Source organism: Xyrauchen texanus, chromosome 34 (genome assembly GCF_025860055.1).
Source record: "Xyrauchen texanus isolate HMW12.3.18 chromosome 34, RBS_HiC_50CHRs, whole genome shotgun sequence".
NCBI lineage: Eukaryota > Metazoa > Chordata > Actinopteri > Cypriniformes > Catostomidae > Xyrauchen > Xyrauchen texanus.
This window is the reverse complement of record NC_068309.1, coordinates 22,506,189-22,531,968: the sequence shown is the minus strand read 5'-3', so window position 1 is coordinate 22,531,968 and position 25,780 is coordinate 22,506,189. Positions and strand designations below refer to the sequence as shown.

The 25,780-nt window shown below is 37.5% G+C and overlaps 2 protein-coding genes across 3 annotated transcripts; one reads left to right on the top strand and one right to left on the bottom strand.

Annotated features, from left to right (window-relative positions):
• The first annotated feature begins 44 nt into the window (after positions 1 to 44).
• On the top strand, positions 45 to 9,698 carry LOC127627931 (ras and Rab interactor 2-like). Of its 2 annotated transcripts, XM_052104553.1 has the most exons (12): positions 45 to 277; positions 3,686 to 3,874; positions 3,968 to 4,082; positions 4,294 to 4,366; positions 4,462 to 4,553; positions 5,167 to 5,738; positions 6,144 to 6,642; positions 6,752 to 7,060; positions 7,181 to 7,312; positions 8,610 to 8,776; positions 8,904 to 8,979; positions 9,093 to 9,698. In XM_052104553.1, the coding sequence occupies exons 2-12, from the start codon at positions 3,686 to 3,688 to the stop codon at positions 9,158 to 9,160; spliced, it is 2,292 nt and encodes a 763-aa protein (XP_051960513.1). In that variant the 5' UTR covers positions 45 to 277; the 3' UTR covers positions 9,161 to 9,698. The 2 variants fall into 2 exon arrangements, with proteins under 2 accessions (XP_051960513.1, XP_051960512.1); XM_052104552.1 differs by having other exon boundaries at positions 8,904 to 9,698.
• Positions 9,699 to 9,706: 8 nt separating this feature from the next.
• Positions 9,707 to 24,873, bottom strand: LOC127627934 (dipeptidyl peptidase 3-like). The gene is made up of 18 exons (XM_052104555.1): positions 24,810 to 24,873; positions 23,725 to 24,025; positions 23,556 to 23,645; positions 23,245 to 23,382; positions 23,076 to 23,150; positions 22,284 to 22,374; positions 21,987 to 22,117; positions 21,771 to 21,901; positions 21,592 to 21,650; positions 19,973 to 20,167; positions 19,778 to 19,890; positions 19,606 to 19,698; positions 19,388 to 19,450; positions 19,159 to 19,283; positions 18,952 to 19,072; positions 18,681 to 18,860; positions 12,613 to 12,775; positions 9,707 to 10,522 (listed from the first exon to the last, which is right to left on the bottom strand). The coding sequence occupies exons 2-18, from the start codon at positions 23,992 to 23,994 to the stop codon at positions 10,380 to 10,382; spliced, it is 2,181 nt and encodes a 726-aa protein (XP_051960515.1). The 5' UTR covers positions 23,995 to 24,025; positions 24,810 to 24,873; the 3' UTR covers positions 9,707 to 10,379.
• Positions 24,874 to 25,780: the final 907 nt, after the last annotated feature.

Genomic DNA, 25,780 nt, shown 5'->3' with positions numbered 1-25,780 from the left:
CTCACAAACGCAACATAGGACTCACGCGTGTGGGAAGACGAAATATGATCAGTGTGAAGAACAGTGTCATGTAGACTCCTAAAGAGTCTCTGGCGGCATTCTTTCAAATGTGTACAAGGGGGAATAACTAGCAACTTTCGCCATTGCTTGTTGAATCTTTGATTTTCCACATGTCCAGAAGTTATTTAGAGCATTCTATGGATCGGATCCTTTGGGAAAATTCACTAGTAGTGTCATTTATTGACTGTTTTTTAATAACAGCTATAGAGAAACAGAGGTAAGTGGTCGTACTTCTCTATGATATGCTTTTAAGATATTCTCATGTCTATGGTTATGTATATTTGATGTTTTACTGGCATTTACAGCAGCCTACACCTAGTAAAACATTAACTCTCTTCAGCTTGGTTCAAGGAAGTCTGCGCTGTATCTGTTTACGTGATTAAGTAAGAAAGCAGATTCTTAAGAGTATTTTTAAATAATGAAGACTGCATATGAGCTTCAAAAAGACTTTTCCTTGATGTATAGCTATTGATAGCTCAAATTTCCCAAGAGGCACGTGGCAACGTCGTTTGACAAATTACATTGCTGACTTCAGATTTATCTCTATTCTTGTAATTTACACGTAGGCCTATTAAGTTATAGGGTTATACAATTGCACTGTTGCTTTTAGAAAATTTAGCATAATTGTGATTATTTAATGTGTGGAAGTTTCGTTACAGTGTCGGTATTGCAGCCCAGAGTCTGTTAATTTGAGTGATGCATTAAGTCGCATTCAAATTACACAAGAGTTTGCTAGATATTGCCGTTTTTTGGTTCACATTTAAAACGTAGCTTACTTGTCTTCTAGAACAGTTTTTTCCTCCAAACTTTCTGATCCCAAAGGACATCGAAATATGAAAATACCCTTCCTAATATATATATATATATATATATATATATATATATATATATTCTATAAAATGAGAAGTCATCTTAAAGAGGTAATCTACAAAATTACCATGGTAATTTTGTAGATTACCCCTTTAAAATGACTTCTCATTTGATTGAGTAAACTTGTTCCCTCAATTGAATTGAGTAATGTAATCTACAAAATGTATGTTATTAAGTTCAATTAACTTGTTGTTCATATAGAATTAACTTAACTGTACAAGTTGAGGTAACAAGATGCAAGTAGACATAACTCAGATTGCACTTTAAATGTTGTTGTTTCTACAGTTATGAATAATTTTAATTGAATTTATTACATTTTAGATCAAACAATAGCACAGCTCAAATAAACATAATAACAGATTCTGTGTCAGTCATTAAATGCATTTAATTCTCCAAAGAAATGCAGATTAAGACTGCACTTTAACTGCACATGCACAAAGAGAAATAGTCAAAAGGTTCAAAGTTGATCAAATGGGACACTGATCACCCTAATGGTGACATCACATGAAACAACTATTTGCAACTAAACAACATAAATAATGCTACAAAGGAGCTAAAACCTCTATAAATTCTTAATTACAACTATTTAAATGCCCTCATAACTGCTCTTTGACCAAGGAAACATAATTAAACAATTTAAGCTCAAAGCATTATAGGCATTGCCCATAGCCTTTGTACTCAAAAGTTAAATAGTAAAAAGATAAATAAGTTCAAGGAACTTAAATATGCACCCAGGTAATTAAAAAAGTAATACTTTAGACAACTTGATGTTTCCAGTAATGACAACTTTAGGGTTTACAGTGTGAACCTGCAGAGAAACATTTTCAGATCAATTCATTCAAATTTACTGTGTAGCGTATTCAACACATAGTACCAAAGCAGCTTTACAGAATAGTGCCTTACAAACATCATTCAAAGCAGATTTTTTATTTATTTCTTACTTTTAAGACTGTCAATAGAATAAAATAAGTCTGATTAATCTCATGATTTCTGAGCAGTCTTTATCAAATTTGGTAAATGTGTCTGTTTAAAATTAATGTCTCAAGCCTATTTAACAGCTCATGTTAACACACTAACTTAGGCAGCCCTAAAATCTTTTTTTTTTCTGTGACCCCCTAGTACCCCCTTGGTCCTGGACCTCAGTTTAAAAACCCCTGTTCTAAAATATCATGAATTTTGCTTTAAAGAGTAACAAATAATAAAGTTAAACTATTATTTTTATTTATTAATCTGTATGACTAAATTTGATTTATTTTTTCACATTGGAATTGCATTTAGCAGTCCAGTTTGTTTAAACCCCTGAAACATTGTGCTAAAGCACCACTTAAAAACCTCCATTTGCATAAAAAAAACATGGATAATACCAACTCCTTCACAGTGCATACTTAAAGGCTTCCTTTAGAACATGTCTGTACTTGTTGGCTTATTCCAAGGCTCCGGTATGAGGCAGGCAATTTTTGTTTCCAGACTTCAGGTGGAATTTCTCATATATTCCCGCCCATAGGATTAGGACTGCAGTTTAGACCCTGTTGTTTTGCAACCCCCCCAAAACAATATTTCCAAGTATAAAGATCCATTTAGATCTTAACAGAAGGCCTATGATGAGAGATGAATAAAACAGTGATTGGCTGATTTCAAAATAATTGTTATTAATCTGATTATTTATTACTAGTCTTTATAAAAAGGTGCAAAGATGCTCATTAATTTAAAATCTCCAAGATCTACATGTTTACTACATGTTAATAGCATGTTATAAATCGAAGAGTGCCCCTTGAGTCAACAGTGTAATACAGCGTTACACATAAAATATGTTCTTTAAAGTCAGTAAAGTAAAAGTAATTTGTCAAATATAGCTACTACCATGTCTGTATGCTCTCTCAAATCACCCTTTGCAAAAATGCCTTGTAAGACTCGCATTGAAGCCAAGTTTTGAGCATGAAGTTTAGCCTGAAGTGTGGAGGTGTGTGTGTCAGTGAGTGGCAATGCCCAGTAGGATATGTAGGCCTCTGTTGCTATAGCAGCCACCTGCTGGTGCCAAAAAGTATTTCATGCTGGCCCACACAGTCACTGCGCCATCCAACTTCACTCTGACAACCAATAAAGTTACTTCACAGTTCTGCCTCACATAAACTTTCATAAACTGAGTGTTTATTATATAATTTGGATCAGAGAAAAAACTATTTAGGTAACCAGATATCACGAGAAATAATTAAATATAAAAATCTGCATCTGCTTTTAAATATCTTTGACTATCTTTGCCATTGACTTCACATTGATAAACTTCTCATAAATCTCAGTTCCTCTTCATTTTCCGTCCAGTTTGACATGCATTGTGCCGTCTAAACAAACACTATGTTGTGCTCTGTCATTAAGAGAAACACAGTGCTTCTTGAATGGGCAGTGTGAATGCAGAATCAGAAAACTAGAAATGTAACATCGGTGACGTTAACTGTTGCATTACCCATATGACACACGGTTCTCACATAGCCAGGAGAGCAGTGGTCAGATGGAATAACTAGGCATCATTGTCTTGAAAATAACCATTCTAGGAAAACACTGACATAATCTATGGGAAAAAGGCATAAGAAAGAAACAAATGTGTATGTGTTACGGTAAGACAGGGAAATTGGTCACTTCCTTTTTTTTTTGTCAAGTGCCTATGTGAACATCCACGAAATAGTGAAACAGAGATTCATTGTCAAAGGAGTAAACTTGAAATCTCTCAAAACTTGGAAATCGTGCCATTGTTCTTAAGATGCAGGGTGACCCCGTGTACGACTATCCTGACTCTCAGCCTGTAGGGGAAAAACGGGTATGTCTACAGCGAGGATCCCTGAAGAGCATCAGTGTACTGGACCGGCTCCTGCTTACACACCCTGTGTGGCTTCAGCTGTCCATCAACTCAGCTACGGCTTTGCATATCCTGCGGCGTGAGCCTTCTGGGGTAAGCAGCAAATTCGTACCACTTTAAGATTTGAAAATAGACTGTTACAATGACATCATAGCAGTCTTCATAAAAACATTTGGTACTTTGTAGACCTTCCTGGTGCGAAAGTCCAGCACATCGCAGAAAAAAATGCTCTGCGTCCGGCTAGCGGATGACAGCACGCCATCCTTCTTTAAACAGTTTTTCATCAGAGAAGAGGACTCAGGTGAGTCTGAAACAAAGAACACAAAAGAAAACTATTTTATGTAGAACATTTATAGTTGAATAAACTGAGCAACAGAGCAAAACATAACATCAGAATGGGGAAAATAATGTAATTCTGTTTTGTGGAGCAGAAATTACACAATTCATCTTAAAGGGTAGTCAATAGTAATCTGATTTTGGTGACTAAAGCACTGTTTCCATTTTATCAACAGCATTCTCCTTGGAAAGCTCAGCTATCAGTTTTCCAGACCTGTGTAGACTGGTTGCCTTCTATTGTGTTAGTCGGTATGACTTTGTATTTATTTCCTGTTATATCTACAACAACAGCATGGCTTTTCCTAAATATTCCATTTCACTTGATGTGTATGTATGTATTTCAGGGATGTCCTTCCTTTCACTTTGGAGCTGCCCGAGGCCATAGCAAAGGCTTCCTCACATAAACAGTTGGAGTCAATTTCTCATATGGGTGTGGGTAGGTACAGATTGGATTATCTGTTGAAACTATCAGTATCACATATACAGTATTAAGCCTGATTAAAGTATAGGTCTCTGCGGAACAATAATGGGTGTTTCCCAATCTGTGGGTGTTTTCAAACCAGGATTGCCATTTTTAACTATCCAGTGAAAGTAAGCCATCTCAATGTAGTATGCAAATCATGTAAAGCAGTTGAAAAATGCCCATCCAGGTTTTGAAAATGCCCACTGATGGGAAACGCCCATTATTGTTCTGCAGAGATGTAAACCTTGCCTGATCTCATTAAATTACGCGAATATGACAACATTTTGCGTGATTTCTTACACAAATGAAATGTCCACTGTGTGGCACTAAAAGAGAGTCTCTCAAACAGATTAGGTTTTTTAAGGTTAATACTCTATCAGGTTTTAAATCAACAAAACTGACCTCCCTACCCTAAACCTTAAACTAAACATTTAATTTAATTGGTAAGTAGCTGTGTAATAAGTAGGATAATGACCAACTGACTGTACATAATGCCTTAGTTAGAATTCATACATTTATTCTTGTCTGCTAATATGTATCTGTAATACATGTTTATCATGAACTTGATTCCAACTGTACTACACAGAGTTCTGGAGTTCCCAATTAAATGTCCGTGGTCCTCGTAATGGACCTCCAGACAATCACTTGCCCCCAGCTTCAAGCCCCCAAGACTGCTCTACACCCATTGACCCAAACCCTACCCCATTCCAGGAGCTTTGTCAAATCCGAACACGGAGACCCTGCGAGTTGAATTTTGGGGGAGGGAAAGAATTGTGTTTCATTAACCCTCTCTTCCTGCAAGAATATCCTGGTCGCAGTGCCATGCACAGACGTCATAATTTCAAATCAAGCATGAAGGTCCGTGTCTCCACTGAAAATTCTAGCCCTCTATCACCACCTGCCGTCCCACCCCCTCCACCACCATTACTGGCTAAAGCCAAATGCAAAGCTAGATTGAAAGCTGCAAAGCTGGCAACCCCACCTGTTGCAGATCAAGCCAGCGAGGAAGCTATCAAGAAGACAGAACCTGTGCAAGAAGCCACAGATTATATGCAGCCTTGTGTAGAGTTGTGGAAGAGGCCTTTCACTATGGTCGCCCCTACCCTTTCTCCCACTGCTGAGGAAGATGACTATCAGATGCCCAAAGCTCTTCTGCAGGTATCTAACACATATTGTACTTTCTCAACTGAGAGAGCTCATTAGAGGCAATTTGTGTGCTCCATCAATCAGGTTTTTAAGAATTGTTTGTGTGTTTAAAGGGATAGTTCTGTCATCATTTACTAAGCCTCACGTACTTGCTCCAAACCTCCGTTACTTTATTTCTACCGTGGAACAAAAAAGGAGATGTTCAGCTGAATGAAGACTCGGTCACACTTATATTACATATTTTTCCATACAATGAAAGTAAATGGTGACAGAGGCTAACATTTTGAGATCCCATTAACAGTTCCTTTAGTGTTCCGTGGAAGAAATGAAGTCATGTGTTTGCAACAACATGAGAGTGAGTAAATGTTGACAATTTTCATTGAATTCATATCCCTTTACGATTGTCTATGCACTCAGGGCCAGCCGAAAATCCTGGAGCAGGAAGGACAGGAGGACGATGATGAAGGACTGATGCTGGAAAAGCGACGTGCTCCGTCCCTCAGTGAGCTGGATAGCAGCAGTTCCCTTAGTAGCCTTGATGAGACAGAAGAAAGTCCTGAGCATCCTCCCCTAATACGTGGCACCAGCAATCCTATCAGTCCATGTCAGTCACTTCCACGGACGTCCATCTCAGCCCTGCGCAAGATGAGCGCCGCCTTCATGTCCTTTTTCAAACCAGAGAAGCGGGTGATGCGGCTGGTGGAGGATCTGTCTCGTGACCGCCGTATGGCATTCGGCGCTCTTGTTCAGGATTTTCTGAGGCAGCAGAGAGAGGTGTTAAAGCCCCAGTGTTTGACCTGTGCTGTACAGCTGCTTCAAGATTTGCGTCTTTTCATAAATCACGCCAAGGCGTTCCTCCAAGAGTGCGGAGAGCTGGAGCCTCCAATAGAGACTCTTCTTCCTGAAAACGAGAAAGGTAAACAAAAATGTTTGGAAGTACTTTATTTGAAGCATTTACAGTGATAATGTACCCCAAAATGAAAATGATGTGATCATTTATTCACTATATACACTCACCTGTGCAGACCAAGCACTGGAGAAGGCCATGTTCCGCTGTGTGCTAAAGCCTCTGAAGCCACAGATTGATGCGGCACTTTGGAATCTGCACAAGCAAGATGGTTCCATCCAGAGAATGATGGACAGCCTGCAAAGAGCTAAAGGAGCCTCGGCAAAGGAGCTTTTTGGGGTTCAGGTGTGTGTACCTGATTCCCAGGGCATTGAGAAAATTAGGCACAAACTGACTCTAATGCAACAGGCCTATTCACCCATAGACAAAGTGCTGCTGCTCTTGCAGATCTGCAAACTCATATACAAAGCCATGAAAAACAAATCAGGTAAGGAGCTTTTGAACTCCATCACAAGTTTATTTCCTAGATTTATTTTTGTGTGAAAAGTGGATTGCATTCATAAATTTACAAAATGTGTAATATATAAAATGTCCCTTTTTTAAACAGGTCAAGAATTTGGAGCAGATGACTTCTTGCCTGCTCTCTCCTACGTGATGGTGTTGTGCAATATGCCTGAGATCTTGCTGGAGGTGGAGTATATGATGGAGCTTTTGGAAACCTCTTGGCTTACAGGGGAAGGTACAGACATCTCCAAATAATTTATACTGCTTTGAGTCCTGAATTCTGCCTGATGTCATGAAAATTACTTGACTTAAGTCAAATTTTTGCAGGTAAATGCTCAATCGAGTTTTAAATGTACAAACCCTCTGTACCCTTAACCTAAATCTAATTGATTGCGTAATAAAAAGCAAAAGTGAGATGAAAAACAGATGAGGTTAAGCTTAATGGTCTATCAAACAAAATAAAATAAAAAAACAAAAAAAACAAAAGTTAAAGCAACCATGTCATTTTGTAGTGCTTCTATAGCTGGGTTTCCATCCACATATTTTTATGTGCATTTTAGGATGTTGCATTAAACCGCTGAATGGAAACAATAAAATGTGAATAAAATCTCCAAAATGTGCATTAACAAAAACGTATGCGCTCGCTTGAGGTGGATAAAAAAAAAATTCTATAAGAAATGCGTATAAACTATGATGGAAACACATTTACCGAATAAACACCTATTGAATTTATTAGGATTGTAAGATCAATCCATCAAAAAAAGTAAGGTGACAGACTAACTCGTTCATAACTAGATAACCAGTGGAACAATCATCTCCCAGACATAAGACAAAGTTCTTTATAGTGTTTTGTCTGCTTAATCTAAACCAAGAGTAAGAGTATTTTATTAATAAAAGTCACAGTGGCTACAATCAATCTGTAAGTGACGATTTTGTTCTTTTGAACACATGGGACAGAAATGCAAATTTGCACATTGTTTTTGCGATATTATGGTTTTTCAGATAAATTAATTTCGTAACTTGGATGGAAACATGGCTTATAACACTTTCGACTCACATGTCGCCTTGCATGCTCTTCAGGGCTAGTATTACGGTTCTCTGTAATTTGATTGTGTCTGAAGCTTCTAATGTAGTTGGTTATGTAATAAAAATGATAAAAAGTGTTGCGCTATAGCAAAAGCGTTTGGATGTCAAATGATAGCATTGTGTGAGAAACAGAGCTAAAGGGGATTAAGAGGACTAGTCTGTCGTTTTACTCGTGATGTGTGTGAAAGAGACAAATAAAATTAATTGTTTTAGTGCCTCTAGAGTTCATTTCACTAGGAAAGTACTGTGATATGTGCAACAACCATTTCCAATTTGAAAAATGTAGGTAAAGTATTGTGATTCTATAACACCAGGTTGGGATTGGGATCAAGGGCTTCAACAACTGAACCACATATGAATGCCTACGGAGTTTGTGCCATTCTTGCTCGTACTATGAGGAATGTAAATGTTACCTTCTCACTTCTGTCAAACTCGCTTTCTTTCAGGCGGTTACTATCTGACAAGTGTCTATGCCAGTCTGAATCTGATTCAGAGTCAGCCAGAGGGTGTGCTACACAGCGGTCTTACAAACCAAGCTAGAGAGTCTCTGAAGGAATGGAGCCGGCGTCGAAGCAATGAAACAACAAATCAGAAAGACAACAAATTGCACCAGGTCAGATATTTTGAAGACCTAATTCTCTGTAAGAGTAAATAAAGTATATCCACACCTGTTAAATTATGCCGATCATAATAATTACCATCAATGATCAAGAGCTCCATTTGTTGTTTCAATGCCACAGAGGTTTGTAAAAGTGCTGTTCCAAGATGGGGACAATAGCGTGGTGAAAACTCTGCTGTGGAAAACTGGGGTCAACGGTGAGGCTATGGCTCAGTTCTGTGCTGTGAAGTTTGGGGTGGACCGGCCTGAGGAATACAGCCTGTACTGCAGAAGGGACGGGGATTTAACACCTCTACCATTTAATGCCCAGATCCAAGACCTGCAGAGCATGGGCGCAAGTGGGGTTCCTCTTGTCTACCAGGCGTCCAATCAGGATGAAAGTTCCCAGAAGCTGAACAGAGAGGGAGCAGTGGATCTCACAGAAGAGGCTTCATAAAATGTGACTTTCTGTCATTTAGGTCAAACAGTTGGTGCCAGCAATTCTGCATTTCCACTGAATTTATTTAATGCTGACTGTAAGATGTGTTTATGTTTCTTGCATATCTTTGTTTTAGTACGCATCTCTGGTAATTCTGGATTGTATTCAGTTCAGTATTCAGGTGTTTTTTGACCTTCACTGGGCTTGATTTATATGATACTTCCTTCGGTTATATTATTGTATTATATTGAATACGTTTTGTAGAAATTTTACGTGCAAGTTTAGAGCAGGGACTACTTGGTAATTAATGGATTCATTACTCCAATAGAGGTCTCAGAACATGTTTTGCTTTTTGTAAATACTGCTTAAGGTTAAAAAGAAACTTCACATTTAAAAGATACTTGTATTATAATATCTGTATCAAATGCATTATGGTGTTTTGAAAACTAAATGCTGTGGTATTTTCAAAGTAAATGACAATACAACACTTAAATAAAAATGAATTGATTTTATTTGGTAGGGACTGCTGGTTTTTACTGTGCACACTGAACACTTTGACAAACACATGTTGAGAAAAGAACATTAAAAGAACTGAAAGTCCTCTAAGTCAATGTAAAATGTATTAAAAGGAATTGACAGTGAACTTTGTATTCTTGAGAACTCTAACATTTCTCCTACAGATCATTCAATTAGCAGTTTGGTTACATGTTTTTCAATAGTACAGCAGAGTACATTTCCATCTTTACGTCTGTTGTAAAAAGTGTGTTATGTGTTGGGATTACATAAATTCCACCCTCACACAGCAAGTTCACTCTTGTCAGTGCATTCACATGCCTGTGTGGGAAGTGTGGGCTGTGGTCCGATTCAATGTAGGAACAGAAATTTCTAATTTAAACTTTAACAAGACTTGCCATTGTTTCGCATTGAACAGAAAAGACAGAAAAACAGGATTGGTGTGAGTGAGATATGGAAGGTAAAGCGTTGGTTGTTATGCGTATGTCTGTGTTCATATAAGTGTGTTTCCTCCTACATGTGAAAGAATGTGTTTTAGAATCATTACCAGTCCCTTCCTAGTGCCTTTTGTTCTTTTCTGTAAATGTTTGTTCATTTCTCAGTTGCTGTGGTTAAGTGAGGTCTAATACTTGTCTGAGAGAATGTCTCTCTGAATGCAGTGTCTACTCAGCACCAGCAGGCGGAGTCTCTGGAGGCCATTTCCAGCAGCTGTGCCTCCAACTCTACTGCATCTTCAGGGAAGCGCTCGACGAAAGACTGGATGAGCCCTGCAGCGCTGCCTTCATACTCAACCATCTGCACAGCATCATCTACACCACAAACAACAGCATGTTATTCCTCCAGAGTGTGTGTGTGTGTGTGTGTGTATATATATATATATATATATATATATATATATATATATATATATATATATATATATATATATATATATATATATATCAGCAGTTATCCTGACCAACCACTAAGAGCCACCATAATGATTTTAATTTCAGCTGGATTGTATTCTGGTTCTGGTCTCATTATAAGAAGCATTTTAAAAACTACCAAGAGAACAACCATTTTAAGTTTTAGTTGGAGTAAACATGAGTTCAGGCTCAAATTGTGCAAATGTTCACTGTCATAAGAACTTGCAGTAGTTAATGATATCAACGTAACTAATATGCGTACATAACTTCATGTCATCTACCCACTCATTAAACATTGACTGGAGAGGCACTGTCAAAACACACTCATAGCAACTCTAAGTATCAGTACTATGGAGCAAGTTCTACAAATTTAAAACAGGCGTCCTTTATTAATCAAGGAACACATTCGCATTCAAGAAAAAGGTGGGTGTATAGCCATGTTTCTATGCAGTGCATTTTTGACATTGGTGAAGTCAATGTCGTCAATGAAAACACTTCTGTTAGCCAAAAAATAAATAAAACTTTGAATAAATTGGAATAATAAATCTAATTGGAAAAAATTATTTTCGTGACTACAAAACTGGTAGCCATGAATTTTAAATATATACAGTACTGAGCAAAATTCTTAGGCACATAAGATGTTTCACAAAAACATTTGACAGATGACAGCCTAAATTAATAAAAGAACTGTGGCGAATTTTCCAAGAAGCTTGAAACATCCCATCTCCAACAACCAAGAAAAACTGTCCAGGTGAAAGTAGGAGAATTGGTGTGATTTTAAAGGCAAAAGTGTTCACACCAAATATTGATTTAGCTCTTTTTGTTTACTGGACTTTGTATAACGTTAATTGATTAATGAAAACTATTGGCATTATTTATTTTATAAAAATAAAATAAAAATGTATATAATTTTTTTTTATATGTATATATACAGTATATACACACACACACACACACACACACACACACTCACTCACTCACTCACCAGCCACTCACCAGCCACTTTATTAGGTACACCTGTACATCATCTTATTCATGCAATTATCTAAACAGTCAATCTTGTGGCAGCAGTGTAATATATAAAACCAAGCAGATACAGGTCAGGAGCTTCAGTTAAAGTTCACATCAACCATCAGAATGGGGAAAAAATTGATCTCAGTAATTTTGAGCGTGGCATGATTATTGGAGCCAGACGGGCTGGTTTGAGTGTTTCTGTAACTGCTGATCTCCTGGGATTTAAGCAGAAGAGTATCTACAGTGTAGGGAGAAAAGCAAGTGACATCCAGCTTAGTTCTGTGGACGAAAATGCCTTGTTGATGAAAGAGGTCAGCAGTGAATGGCCAGACTGGTTCAAACTGACAGAAAGGCTGAGGTAACTCAGATAATCAATTTGTACAATTGTAGTGAGCAGAATAGCATCTCAGAATGCACAACACATCGAACCTGCTGCAACAGCAGAAGACAACGTTGGGTTCCACATCTGTCAGCCAAAAACAGAAAGCTGAGGCTGCAGTGGGCCTACAATGTGTTCACCTCAGCAGAAATCCAGATTTGTCAGACCAGGCGATGTTTTTCCAATTGCCTACTGAACAACTAAAGTCACTTACTATAAATTATTGCCAATATTATACGTTCGTTGCCATGATGTAATGGCAGCGAACCCTAAAATGACTGTAAACATGTCAGTTTAAACAACTCATACAATACATGAGCTTTGACAGAAGAATTCATGTAAAGTGTTTTTGTAAAATTATAAGATTCGGGTTAGGGTTAACCCTAACCCCTAAGGAAGTCAAAATATTTTTTTGGTGGTAAACAATATTATGCCACAAATGCTGTCAATTGAGCTTAACTTGTATTGAACCCGAAATATTCCTTTAAGAGATAAAACTAACAAAAACTAAATTCAAAACTTTAATAAACGTTACGTTTGACAGCATATAGGAAGAGTAATTTTGTAGTATTTATCCAAGAATGGAAATTGAACTGACCTTTGATGCAAGTGTTAGCCTGGACAAACATCTTGCGAGCTTCCTTACGGAGCAGAACTGTCTCTCTGAGGCGTAGGAAGTCATGAGTGCCATCAGCAGTCACTGCAGAGTAGCCTTCATACAGAGCCCTTCCTCCCTCCACATCAGCCGTGGACTTGTATACCTTAACAAAAGAATGTCAAACCTTACAAACACATATGATATTACTGGCCATTTACAATGCTTGTCCCGAAGCTATGGCTTTGTTCAGAATAGCATACTACTACTCATACTATTTCTGCTGTATACAGTATGTACATTTCTGTATAGCCAGCTGATCTACCACATTTTCCAAAAAGTGCAGAATATAGCAGAACACACAGAGTAAGACTTAACCTTCCATATCCAGTGTGATGAATGTACTGAAAGTAATTACAGCTGTGATTTCTCCTTCTTGACTCATTATTGCAACAAATAACAAAATTTGAATTAAAAATGCAAAATAACAATGTTTATTTTCAGGATGATAACTGGCACACACTGAATTAAACATGCTATGTATGTGATGTATTAATATCGCCAAGATGGCGCCAACTATGGCAGCCAGGGTTGTTTTGTTTATTTCTTTGTTTAACCCTTTAAGCTCTGAAGCTGTTTTTAAAGATGTCCTTATCCAGTGGCATACTCAATTAAAGGCTTATAACCAAGTATACGCATTTGGTAACATTGTAAAGAATTTGTTTTAATGATATAGATTATGATATATTCTGAGACTCTCAGCCTAAGAAACTGTTAAAAAAAAAGCAAAAACAATTGAGACAAACAAATTACTTTTCATATTTGACATAATAAATCTCTAGGTGTAAATAAGGTGCCTCCGAAAACCTTTTTTATTTTGTTCCCAAACATGTCAACTGTATCTGAGAGAAATTTTGTGTTGGCACGACATAGCAATCAAAAGTTATTTTTTTATTTATCATTGTGACCAAAAACGTCGCCATGTTTCCAAAAGTCTCTCCAAACAAATTAAACGTAATAATTGTACATATAAAACGAATTGCACATGCAAACACAACAATGATTAAAAGACATGCATAGAGACATGATTTTAGTAATGAGATTTCACAGAATGAGAGCCTTTTGACTCCGTGTGCATCACTAAGACTGTGTAATTTACATGGCCCCACCTCCTGGTGGCCACATGTAACATTGTGCTTTGTGTGGATTATCTAATGATCTTTGCATCTGATTTCCTTTTGTGAGGGCTGGTTTGAAAGATAATCACCTCCTCTAAATAATGGTATGTGATATTTTATGTTCCTTTTATTTTCGTGAAGTTATAAGTGAAAATGTGGCATACAAGCTACACCAACATAAATGTCAAAGACATACTGTATACTTAGCTTTTACTATAATTTTGTCTGCGAGTAAAACAAATAGGCTGGTTGTATTCTACTCTTTAAGAGCTTACCAACAACATGACACATAATTGATCAGTTTAATGTTTTTACTGATTGCAATAATATGTCCAGGTTCCAACCAGAGCTTAAAGTGAAAAGCTGTTTCTATCCAGCTATTTCTATGCGCATTTTGAAATTCCACATAAGAAATACTGAATGGAAATGCTTGATATGCAAATAAACTCTCAAAATCAGAATAAAATTGAATGCACTAGTAGGAGGTGGATTTTCTATAGTTTCAAATTAGTTAAAATGCACATTAAAGTGATGAAAATGGCTTATTCGCATGAACTATGAAATGTCATGACCATTTCACGGTGGTCTTGCTTACACCGAAGGTCTTACCAACAAGTCGTATTCAGCACAAGTGATAGCATTGGTCCTCGGATGGTGTAAGTGTGCGAGAGCTTGACATGACTGACTCATCGAAAGGCCTGGCCATGGCACACAATTCTTCAAACGTAGCCCTGGTTATCCAAAATTGCTTCACCCACAATCTAACAGAACTATTTTGAGAGCGGGCGCTGCCAGGTATAAGGAGGCTGTCGGCAAATGGGAATAGCTATTTGATCCTTCAATATGTGTGCTATTGCACTTATTCTGCTACGTCTCCTGGCAGCATTTAATAAAATAATGTACAATTGCTTTATTACAGCAAATACAATTCTCACCAAAACAAAGAGGTCATTCAGCTGCTTCATGACAAAAAGGCGGCTCCCTCAAGATAATGCGCAATTACAGTACATGGAAACACGCAACGTTTCGTATTTTCTTTTGCCGAATTTTCAGAAATGTGCATTAAAAATGCGAAAACATTGGATGGAAACCCAGCTTGTGTCTTGCTATAACACGCAAAGAACATAAACTGTTGTTAAATTTGATACAATTGCATCTCATTTATTTATTTGTGAAATAAATAAATATTCTTCCTGACACCTCTTCCACGTGACGGGTGGCCTTACCAATGAGCTTACATTTGTTTCTAAAAAATAATCAATTGTTTGGGGTCAGAAGAACTTCATTTGTCGAGTTGTGTGGATTATTGTGATGCACCCCAAATATGCATTTTGGACAGTCAAAAATGGAGGCGGCCTGAAATGAAATCCTAAAAATTCTTACATTTTGGTTTGATGAAGAAAAAAGTATTGGATGAGTAAATAATCAGAACATTTAAATTTTTGTGTGAACTATTCCTTTAGGTCACTGTTCACCCTCAAATCAAATCATATAGAAAGTTCTTAAAAGAACAAAAATGAAGATATTTTGTTTGTCCATAAAAAATGAATGAGAGTGAATGGTTACCAAACTTTGAAGCTCCAAAAGGACATAAAGGCAGCATAAAAGTAATCCATATATCTCCAGTGGTTTAATCAATATCTTCTGAAGCAATCCAATCAGTTTTGGGTGAGAAAAAAATTAAATAACTCCTTTTTCAATATAAACCATGGCACCTGCAGTCTCCTTGCCAATTACATGTTTTTGAGTTTGAAATCATGTTCATGCCTAGAGACTTAAGTGGTAAGATGTACAGTGAAAAAGGAGTTATATTTTGTTATATTCTCACCCAAAACCAATTGAATCACTTCAGAAGACATTGGGTGCTTCTCAGTTGGAAGGCTGCAGCCTCGTTAGGCTGGATATCTCAGCTGCTACGTCATCAAGCACCGACGAAGGCCATCTCAATTGTGAGGACCCTTGGAAGGCAGCCTCATATCGCAGCCATCATTTGCCATATTTTGGAGGATGCATCAGGTGTATCCTTCAATCACACACAATCCCTTGCATTAAAAAGGGCTGAAAATGAGTTGTGTGACCACGGAAGCAGAAAACTTTGACGCAGCTTGCTTTTTTCGCTATCCAAGATTTTATTTGCATTTGCAGCGATGTCAATATGTAGAAAAATAAATAAATGCATGCAAGTAGTTTAGAGAATACAACAAATTAGAAGATACAAAGCACAAAAATTAATACAATTAATAAAAGGGCATCTACATGAATTTGAAAAGCTTTGTTTCTTCTCCCCTTTTCTTGCCAGTTTGGAATGCCCAATTCCCAATGCACTCTAAGTCCTCCTGGTGGCATAGTGAATCTCAGTTGCCTCCACGTAAGGACCTCACATTATAGCAACCATGAGGAGGTTACCCCATGTGACTCGGGCCACTTTGGTTGCTTAAGAGACCTGGCTGGAGTCACTCAGCATGCCCTGGATTCAAACTCACAACTCCAGGTGTGATAGTCAGCATTAATACTCGCTGAAATACCCAGGCCCCCCAAGATTTAAAAGTTTTATAGTTTTTACAATTCTAGGATAACGTTTTTTTTTCCATTTAAATTCTTAAAATAGGGACTATAGCTTTGTGAATAAAAAATGGCTAAAATAATTGAGAGATTAATGACATATTTCTCATTTTCTGATGTATATGGGTTTTCTAAACAAAGTAAAATATCACATATGGTTTGCCATGTGCACATACTAGACCATCTCATTCTAACACTGAATGCTGTGGGGAAGTCTAGCCTACAGCCTCAGAAATGCTGGTCTAGGAAGGACAGCCTTCCATTTAAGAAGCACCCATTGATTAAACCACTGGAATCGTATGGATTAGTTTTATGCTGACTTTGAGCTTTTTGGAGCTTGAAAGTTTGGCCACCATTCACTTGCATTGTATGGATATATTCACATCATATCTCCATTAAATAACTTTGTGTTCCACGGAGGCCATATGAGTTTGAGATGGCATACGGGCAAGTCAATTATGAGAATGATTATTTTTGTGTGAACTATTCATTTTAACCCTCTGGGTTCTGAGGGTGTTTTGGGCTCTGGAGAAGTTTTGACATGCCTTGACATTTGTGCTTTTTTCAGTTGCTTAACAACACATTAATGGCTAAAATCTGATATCACTGTATTCAGCACAAACGTGGCTACATTTTTGTATTTTTGAGAAAATAACGTTTATGCATAGTTTTTGAAAAAACAACATTATTAAGTAATTTAAATAAAGCAATATAACACAAACTAAACATTTATCCACAAGTCTTTTGAGAACTAGATCTTGTAGCCTAGAGTTTTTGCTACTAAATGATGCGAAAACTACCCTGATCACTCATTCATACAAAACAATATAGTAATTTAACTTTTGTAAAACACTTTGTGTTAGAAAGGTCATATGCGAGACGGCATGAACTATAATGAATATTGATTGTAATTCACACCTGAGGAGACAAAAGACCCCTCCCCTGGGCCTATCAATGAGGAATGCGACAGAATGAGAATGAATGCGAGGAGACTTAATGATCAAAATCAAGTTTTAAGTTAAAATAAGTAATCTGACTATACATTCTTTACATAAAGACTTTACTTCTTTTTTAGACCTACACTACCATTTAAAAGAAGTCTCTTCTGCTCAACAAGACTGCATTTATTTGATCCAAAATACAGTAAAAACAGTGATATTTTGAACTATTTTTACAATTTAAAAGAACAGTTTTCTATTTGAATATATTGTAAAATGCAATTTGTGATCAAAGCTGAATTTTCAGCATCATTACTGCAGTCTTCAGTGTCACATGATCGTTCAGAAATCATTATAATATGCTGATTTCTAATATGTGAATATTTAAAGTGCATTTTACTCATTTAACCTGAACACATATTTGCAAGCACAAGCTTTGTTGGTGATAATGAGGCAGCATAAACACTAGTTAAAATATAATCTAAACATTCATATTATTTTTATATGATATTACATATCATATTTTTATTATACAGCATATAATTTAAATACCTGCTTTAACCGAAACAGCATTTAAATATAACTAAAACATGCATATTAGGACATATTTCAAATTTCAATACTCTGAATCCTGGATGGCAAGTCTGGAAACAGTCCCACTAGTAAAATATGTACAAGTTTATATAAAATAGCATGTCAACTAAAGAAATCTAAATGACTTACTCGTCTGAAATTGTATCCTCGTCTGGATCAAGTTTCTCTTCAAAATACAAACGTTCATCGGAGTCACGCTCTTCTTCTGAGGAAAATTGTAACTCTTCGTCACTATCCAGGAGTTCTCTCAATTGTGTATCGTGCTGTTTTTCAAACGCTCAAAAAAAGTGAATGAACATTGTTTTTAAGACAAAGTCGGGGGCGTTTGATCGCCTCAGCACATTGGCGAATGCTGGTGGGGTGTGATCACATTAGAGATAATTAGCTGAGCCAGTAGAAACTGTTCATCGCTTTGTTTCATACAGATTACATTGCAGGAGAATATTTGTTTTAAGAGAGTCTAAGAAAGTTTTAAGCTTTCTTTAGACTCATGTTTGTGTGATAAGTATTCGCAGAGTTTCAGTTCATTGTTGTGACGCGTTTCAGAAATATGCTCACGAACCCAGAGACTGCTGACAGCTCACCCTTTTTATTTTCTTTATTTTACAAAAGCACAAGGATTTGTTATTGTGAGTGTACACAAATAAAAGTAGAATGATGTCTTACACTTAGCTGTATGCCCCAAAAGGACGGAGAATTTTATGTTAAGAAAAGAAGGTAATATTGTGCAGCTTTCAGAAAGTAGTATGGTATTTCATTCGGAACATGGCATCTAAATATCAGTCTCCTGTGGCAGTACCTGCAGTTTACAGAGGAACCTCTGGATAGCATTCTGGCCCACTGTGTGGATCTTGCTGCGGTCAAGTGTTATAATGGCATCTGGCTTTCCGTCTGCCCCTGTGCACTCCCTCAGATCAACCAGCCCCTCTCCAGCCTCCAACAGAACCCGCAAGATCACAAACCGGGCCTGCATGTGTGCCTGCGAAAGGTACCGGGACAGTGTCAAGGGCAAAATAACTGACACACAAGAGAAAACAGTGATTCTTGTTCAAGCACATATTTCACCTCACCTGTCTCCAGCTCTTGCTCCCTGGTGTGTAGAACTCCAGTCCAAGCAGGCCAGCACGCACCATATTTAGCCAGTTTACGTACACCACCTCCTCTGCATCCTCTCCCTCATGCCCAAAAATCCTGCAGCACAAATTAATTATTCAGCAGTCATATCCAAGCAATTAAATCTGAGACATTAAATGAAGACTAAAGGTTAATGGACTCACCTGAGCACCTGTTTGTTGAGACACAGATAGAGACCAACACACTCAGCTCGACACTCCTCATAGGAGGAGGCAATGGTGGAGAACTTGCTGTCCCATGTCTCGTTGCCCTTGTACCAGCTTGAGATCTGAGAAAGAGTCGATGGGCATATATCATGACTTTATTAAGATCTGCACAGTTTAATAGAAGAGCACAACAGACTCATGAATAGAGTTTATACTGCTAACTCACCAGTTCCCCTGTTTCTGGATTACGAACAGCAGTTTGCTCAAAGTTGAAATGTCCCTTATCATTCTGTTTCAATATTAACACAAATAAGATGTGAGCTACAACAAATAAGATGTGAGCAACACTCACTTTGTGTATTAAACTATTTTTAATAGTATGGGCAGTGGGGCATAATGATGTTGCCATACACAACATCATTATGGTCCACCTGTGGCCCTTACCTGAACAAAGAGTTTCCCACTGCCATGACCCAGCAGCTCATGGAGTCCCACTTGCACCTCAAAAGAAGGCCCCTTCCATTTGATGTACATGTCCTGCAGAAATAAGAGGAAAAGTACAGAAATGTACTTCACAGAAAAATGCACTCATTCATCTAAATTTACTAAAAGTTACCTTGTCTTTCTCCTCAAGAAAGGTTAGCTTGTCTTTCTGAGTTGCATATGCCACTGCCAGCACATTTCCAAGGGACACATTCTTGAAACCTTCGGTCTGTCTGATGTCATCATCTACAGAGAGATAATTGTGTTTGGGTTAGAAATTTCATAGAACATTTATCAATCAATTCTGACAGCATGTTGGAGAGTTTACAGTTCGGAATGTTGATTCCTGCAGGGATGCCGCTGCCAGCAAATGTGAGTACGTCAAGAGAAGTGAAGTCTGGCTTGAGGAAGAGGTCCTTCTCAAAGGCTGGAGGCCAGGGCAGCTCTGGTACTAAGACTTCAGCTGAGCTCACCAACTGAGCAAAGCGAGCGCTCATGGCCTTGTTCACCACGGCAACAAAGCCTGAGTGAGGATGGGAGTAAGAGACAGAGAAAGTAATTTTAACCCTAAAAGGTGCTTTATGTAATATTTTTACTGTACTAAATCATAAAATGTCCATAATATGTCATTAGAGAATTAGGACACACACCAAGTTGAAATACTGGCTTCTCCGATAACAATGCTTAAGCCAGTATATTCTACTTTGAATTTTCCATTCCGGGACAGAATTTCTGTTTATGTTTTGGCCGGAGTGATCCTGGCCGCTGCCAACTCACCAATATTATTTCGGAATTTGCCAGATTTGAACAAGTTTGCAGGAAAACAACACTGCGTGCTGCAGCCATGGAAGCCAGCAAACGAACTGGATCAGAGATAATAGATTCCACCGGACCTAAAAAGGCTCGACATCCATCTAAAAACCACCATAACCAGAGGTGTAGTAAAACAAGGATAAATATTGGAGATGCCTTTGGAAGATGGAGACAGCTTAAAGCCAAGAAATCCTTTAAAACGGATGCCGATTTGTAAAACTTGCATGTCAAGATTCTGGCAACCCACATGAGCTTAGAGTCTGGGGCGAGGCAGACAACTCTCCAATATTTTGAATTTGGACTGCAGTACCCATTTCAAATGCTTGTTGTCAATCTTACATACAGCACCTTTAAACTCTACAGATCAGCCAGCGGGTCCAACGGGGGGCAATGTATCGCAACAAAAGTCTGCGATACAGTATATATGTCAGGAACAAGAGATATCATTTGAAAGCTTAGAATCTGAACTTTTCATAGAATACCATCACTTTTGTATTTATGTTAGATAAAATAACAAAATAATGGCAGAAAACATCTACGACGCAAATAAGCTGCACCAAGAGGTAATGTGGTAGAAATACGAATATAAAACTTCAAATAGCAATTAAACAGAAAAAAAATCACATCAAAAGAAAGCTCTCATTCTCAGGAATGTGACTGAACAGTTTATTTTGATGCCCTAATACCACACTTTCATTGTATGAGAGTTCTTCTACCAAAAGAATCACAAAGTAAAATATGGTTTCTGTATACAAATGTCTAATTTATGTGCAAATCACTGCTGCTGTAAGCCCCAAATAGCCAAAAACTTTATATCTGCTTTTACCTTTTTTACAGTTTTCCCAAATATTAGCCATTTTTTACTTGTCTGTGAGCTTGCTTGGGAGAATATCCCAATGTTATATATCCTAGATGTGAAGAACAAAATATGCCATCTAGCAGGATAAGAATGCTAAAGAAATCATTTGAAAAAATTGTATCGACTATTGGTGATAGATTGAGCTTCTAGTCCACAATATTCGATGAAACAATGGGGGTGGTGCATGAACTGAAAATTATAAAGAATCTGTGAAGGCTGAAATGCATTAGAGCACTACCTACATTTCAGATATGTGTAGGAATATTTTGACTTACCTTCAAATTCACCCCTTGAACCAAACGGATCCCTGTAGCTCTCAATAAAACCAATGTAACTACCAGAAAAACAAAAAAGGTGATTTAAATGAAAAGGGAAAAGCAAACATAATCCTAGTTCGACAATTAAACCAAAAGTTTAGACTTATTTCAATAGCCAATGTATTTGGGTCAGTCACCTCTCCACAATAGGTCCTTTGTCTTTGATCCAATAACGGGACCCTTCTTTATGGGCCTCCACAGAGCCAAAGGTGAAACTGCGGACATACTCCTCCAGCATTCTCTTCTGGTTCTCATTGGCTGCATAAGCCTAAAACAAAACTCACATAACATCACACTCTCTCATCCAAATTGACTATTGAGTCAGTGTTTTTAGCTTGTGTTGTCATACACACCTTTGCTTTCTCCAAGTTCTGGCTTACTTTCTCCATCAGAAAGGCATAATCGCCCCTCTGAACCGAGAACATAGCATCCTCAAATTCATATTTGCCACAACATGTTTCAGCCTCTCCTTCAACCACACAGTCTGTAGAAGCCAGGGAAACAGGCAATGAGATAAAAGTCGAAAGGTAGGAAACAGCCCCAACGGGTTTATTCATAAAAACACAGGAATGATCATGTTATTGAAGTAATGATAAGTAATATACTATATATAACACTTAATATAGATTTAAACAGCTCTGTATACTCACCCTTCTTCACTGCAGATGCTAAACGCACCTCATAGCACCGCTTCCCATCTAATTCAGTCTTGAACAAACGGGTATTGTAGGCACTCAGGTTCTACAAGTACACAGTAAATTAATGCATTGTCAGTTATGTCTGAGAAACAAGGATAAGCCATATCCTCCATATCAACAGCATGGTTTTAAGAAACGAATATTTATGTGTTAATACATAAATTCTTACGTTTACTTACAAACAGTAGTGTTATTTCTCTGATTATGTTCTCCAGACATTGTGATAATGTTCTATATGTGTCATACATTCCAGAAACTCCAAAGACGATCACAATAGACCTTTCTCACAGAATGCGATAATGCGTTTCCACCTTATTTAGCAGTGTAAATCTAGTAAACTTTATTTATATGATAATTTTTTTAAATATTGAGTGCAAGTTTATAACATTATGCTTTGTGTTATATTACCCTGGAATTAGTTTTAAAAACTGAATTACCACAGCTGCGAGTGGGTTTCAATTACAGCTGCTGAGAGAGTAACAGTAAATTTGGCATCTTCCATCTGTCTTAATCAACTGCTATTTCATCTTCTTCTGGAAAGTCATTAAAATGTAATAGTGGATTTTTGCTTTTGCTCTTGGAGCAAAGGTTAATTGAAAATAATATTGGCTGTGGTCTCCCATTCATTGCTGTCGAAGCATACCCTGCAATCGTTTACTTCCACGTTCCAAAACCTGGAGTGTGAAAAAGGTCTATTGGTGTTACTGCACATTAGAAATGGCATCTCTCGTAGATGCACAATACCTTGAAGTCCAGAAATTTCTGGGCAAACTCTGCATCTTCTAAGCAGCAGTTCCCTGAGAAGTATGTTGTGATTCCCTAGGAGAGAATGATGAGAAAGAGTAAAATAAATATTAACCTTACATGCCTGAGCTGTTAAAAGGTGAGATGACTTTAAGAAATACAGCTTTACCTTCTCCCCCAAACCAAGCTGTTTCTGCTTGTCTTCCAGGGAGTAAAGGGGCTGCGAGCAACTGTTCCACAGTGCCTCCATCTCACCAGGATTCTCCTTAAAGGCCTGACTCTCCCACACCAGGGCCTTGAACTTTTCCTGCATATAAAAAATAGGCACAGAGACTGATCATGTGGTCTTTAGAAAGTTAAATAACATTCTGATATAAATATGGCAACATATAAAAAAATAACTTTTAGATTAGATAGTTCAGGCCCCATGAAGCACATGCCACAAACAATATTATAACATATGAACATAGGATAATTTACCTTTGGTAGGTTAGGGATGAATTTGGTGTCGCCAAATGACTTGTAGTTGCCCATGTTTGCATAAAGCCCAGCAGCATATACTAGGAAAGCCTAGAAACAATCAGAACTTTGTTACAACAATGATTCCAAAGTGGAAGTTAAGGTTGGTGTTCATAACAAGTTTCTTCACCTGATATTCCTCTGCGCTCAATCCAGCTGCAGTTGCCACAGATTCAAGCTGTGCTGGCGACTGTTTGCGGAACATTTTTTGCAGCAGTACGTAGATTTTGGCAGACTCAGGAGATGTCTGAATCAACACGGCCAGGCCACCGTACCAAGATGCTTGAGAGAGGTAGTGTGCATACTGCTGCTCCTTGGGTGAGAGCAGCCTGAAAGCCTCACGGCAGTCCAGAGCAGAGACCCCAATGTCATTTGGGAGGTAGTACTGAGAATCCACCATTTCAGTCAATTGGCAGCTTGTTCTTTTATCACTGAAAATTCACAAGAGCAGAAATTGGTTAAATTTATACAGTATGATATAGCACAATGCACATGGATTACTACACATTACTGCTATAAAGTTTGCCATTACAAATGAGCTTACATCACAGGTTTAAAGGGATAGTTCACTCAAAAAAAAAACAAACAAAAAAAAAAAAAACTGATTCTGTCATTATTTACGAACCCTAATGTTGTTCCAAACCCACATGACTTTATTTTTACAACAGAACACAAAAGGAGATGCTAGGCAGAATGTTAATCTCAGTCGCTATTCACTTACACTGCATTTTTCCTCATACAATGATAGTGAACAGAGACTCAATAATCACATTTTTAGTTCCATGGAAAAATAAAAAAAGCTATACAGGCTTGGAACAACATGAAGGTCAGTAAACGAGGACAGAATTTTCTTTCTTTTTTTTTTAAGTGACCTTTGCCTTTTAATCACACAGTGATGGCAATTTAAGTCAATAGAGGAGAATATATTTTAATATAATGTTTTTACGTTGAAACCTTGGCTATAAGACTATAATGTGAATGACCTGGCGCGTACAGTGACTTTGTTTCATTTCTGAGACTTGATCTGACTAGCTAATACTGTTAGCACACTTGATATCGGTGTAGAAAATCAGACAATGAAATTCCGCAAATCTGTAACATTTATTACGCTACACACGTATACTATACAAATGTGTTATCGACTTTCACAGTGACTATTTAATTTTCTTTTTTTAATACTAAATGTAATAAACAAAATGTTAATACAACTTCTACCTGAATTATACGTCCACTCCTGTCAAAATGCAGCACCCGCACCGGCGTCCGAATCTACTTCCGCTGCTCATTCAACTGAACGACCCGCCCCTCAGCCAATCAGAGAGTCGAGAATATAACTGACTGGTAACAAAACCAATAGGAGAAGCAGGCGTTTAAAAGTGTCGCGTCGTAGGGATCAAAAATGAAACGAGAAAGGAAGGTACATTTTCGACCCCTAGTGGCTCTCAGTAAATGCACAACGCTTTATAGAATTTATTTTGATTTGAAAGTTACATTAATATACCTTTTATTTTTATTTTTTAAATATTGCATTTTATTTTTTGTACTTGTAATCATATAAAATATACATATAAACATACCCTTTAGTGCCACATGAGAAGATTTGGTTTGTGATCTTTTGCAGGCGATGAACCTCCATCAGCTACGTTCATGTGACTGTGCCAGTTCATTGATTATAATAATCGCTTATTATTCCAAGATTATTCTCAAAACAGAATAGCCTGCTCTTTACACTATATGCCGACATGTGCACCTAGAACATGCTACAACAAGATTTTTTTGGCATTACATTGAAATCTTTCCAACATTTAAAACACGCAGTGGGGTGTTATCAAATGAATGGCAAAAGGTAATCAAATATTAACAATAAATTTTGTATATAGACACAGCAATTTAAATATTTTAAAGGAATAGTTCACCTAAAAATGAAAATGATGTCATTATATACTCACCCTCATTCCATCCCATCATTACATGTGTATGACTTTCTTTCTTCTGAAAAATATTTTTTTAGCTCTGTAGGTTATCTCAATGCAAGCGATGGGTACCAACATTTTGAAGATCCAAAAAACACATAAAGGCAGCATAAACGTAATCCATATCCAATCCAGTGGTTAAATCCATACCTTCAGAAGCAATATGATAAGTGTGGGTGAGAAGAAGATGAATTATTAAGTCTCATCCCAATA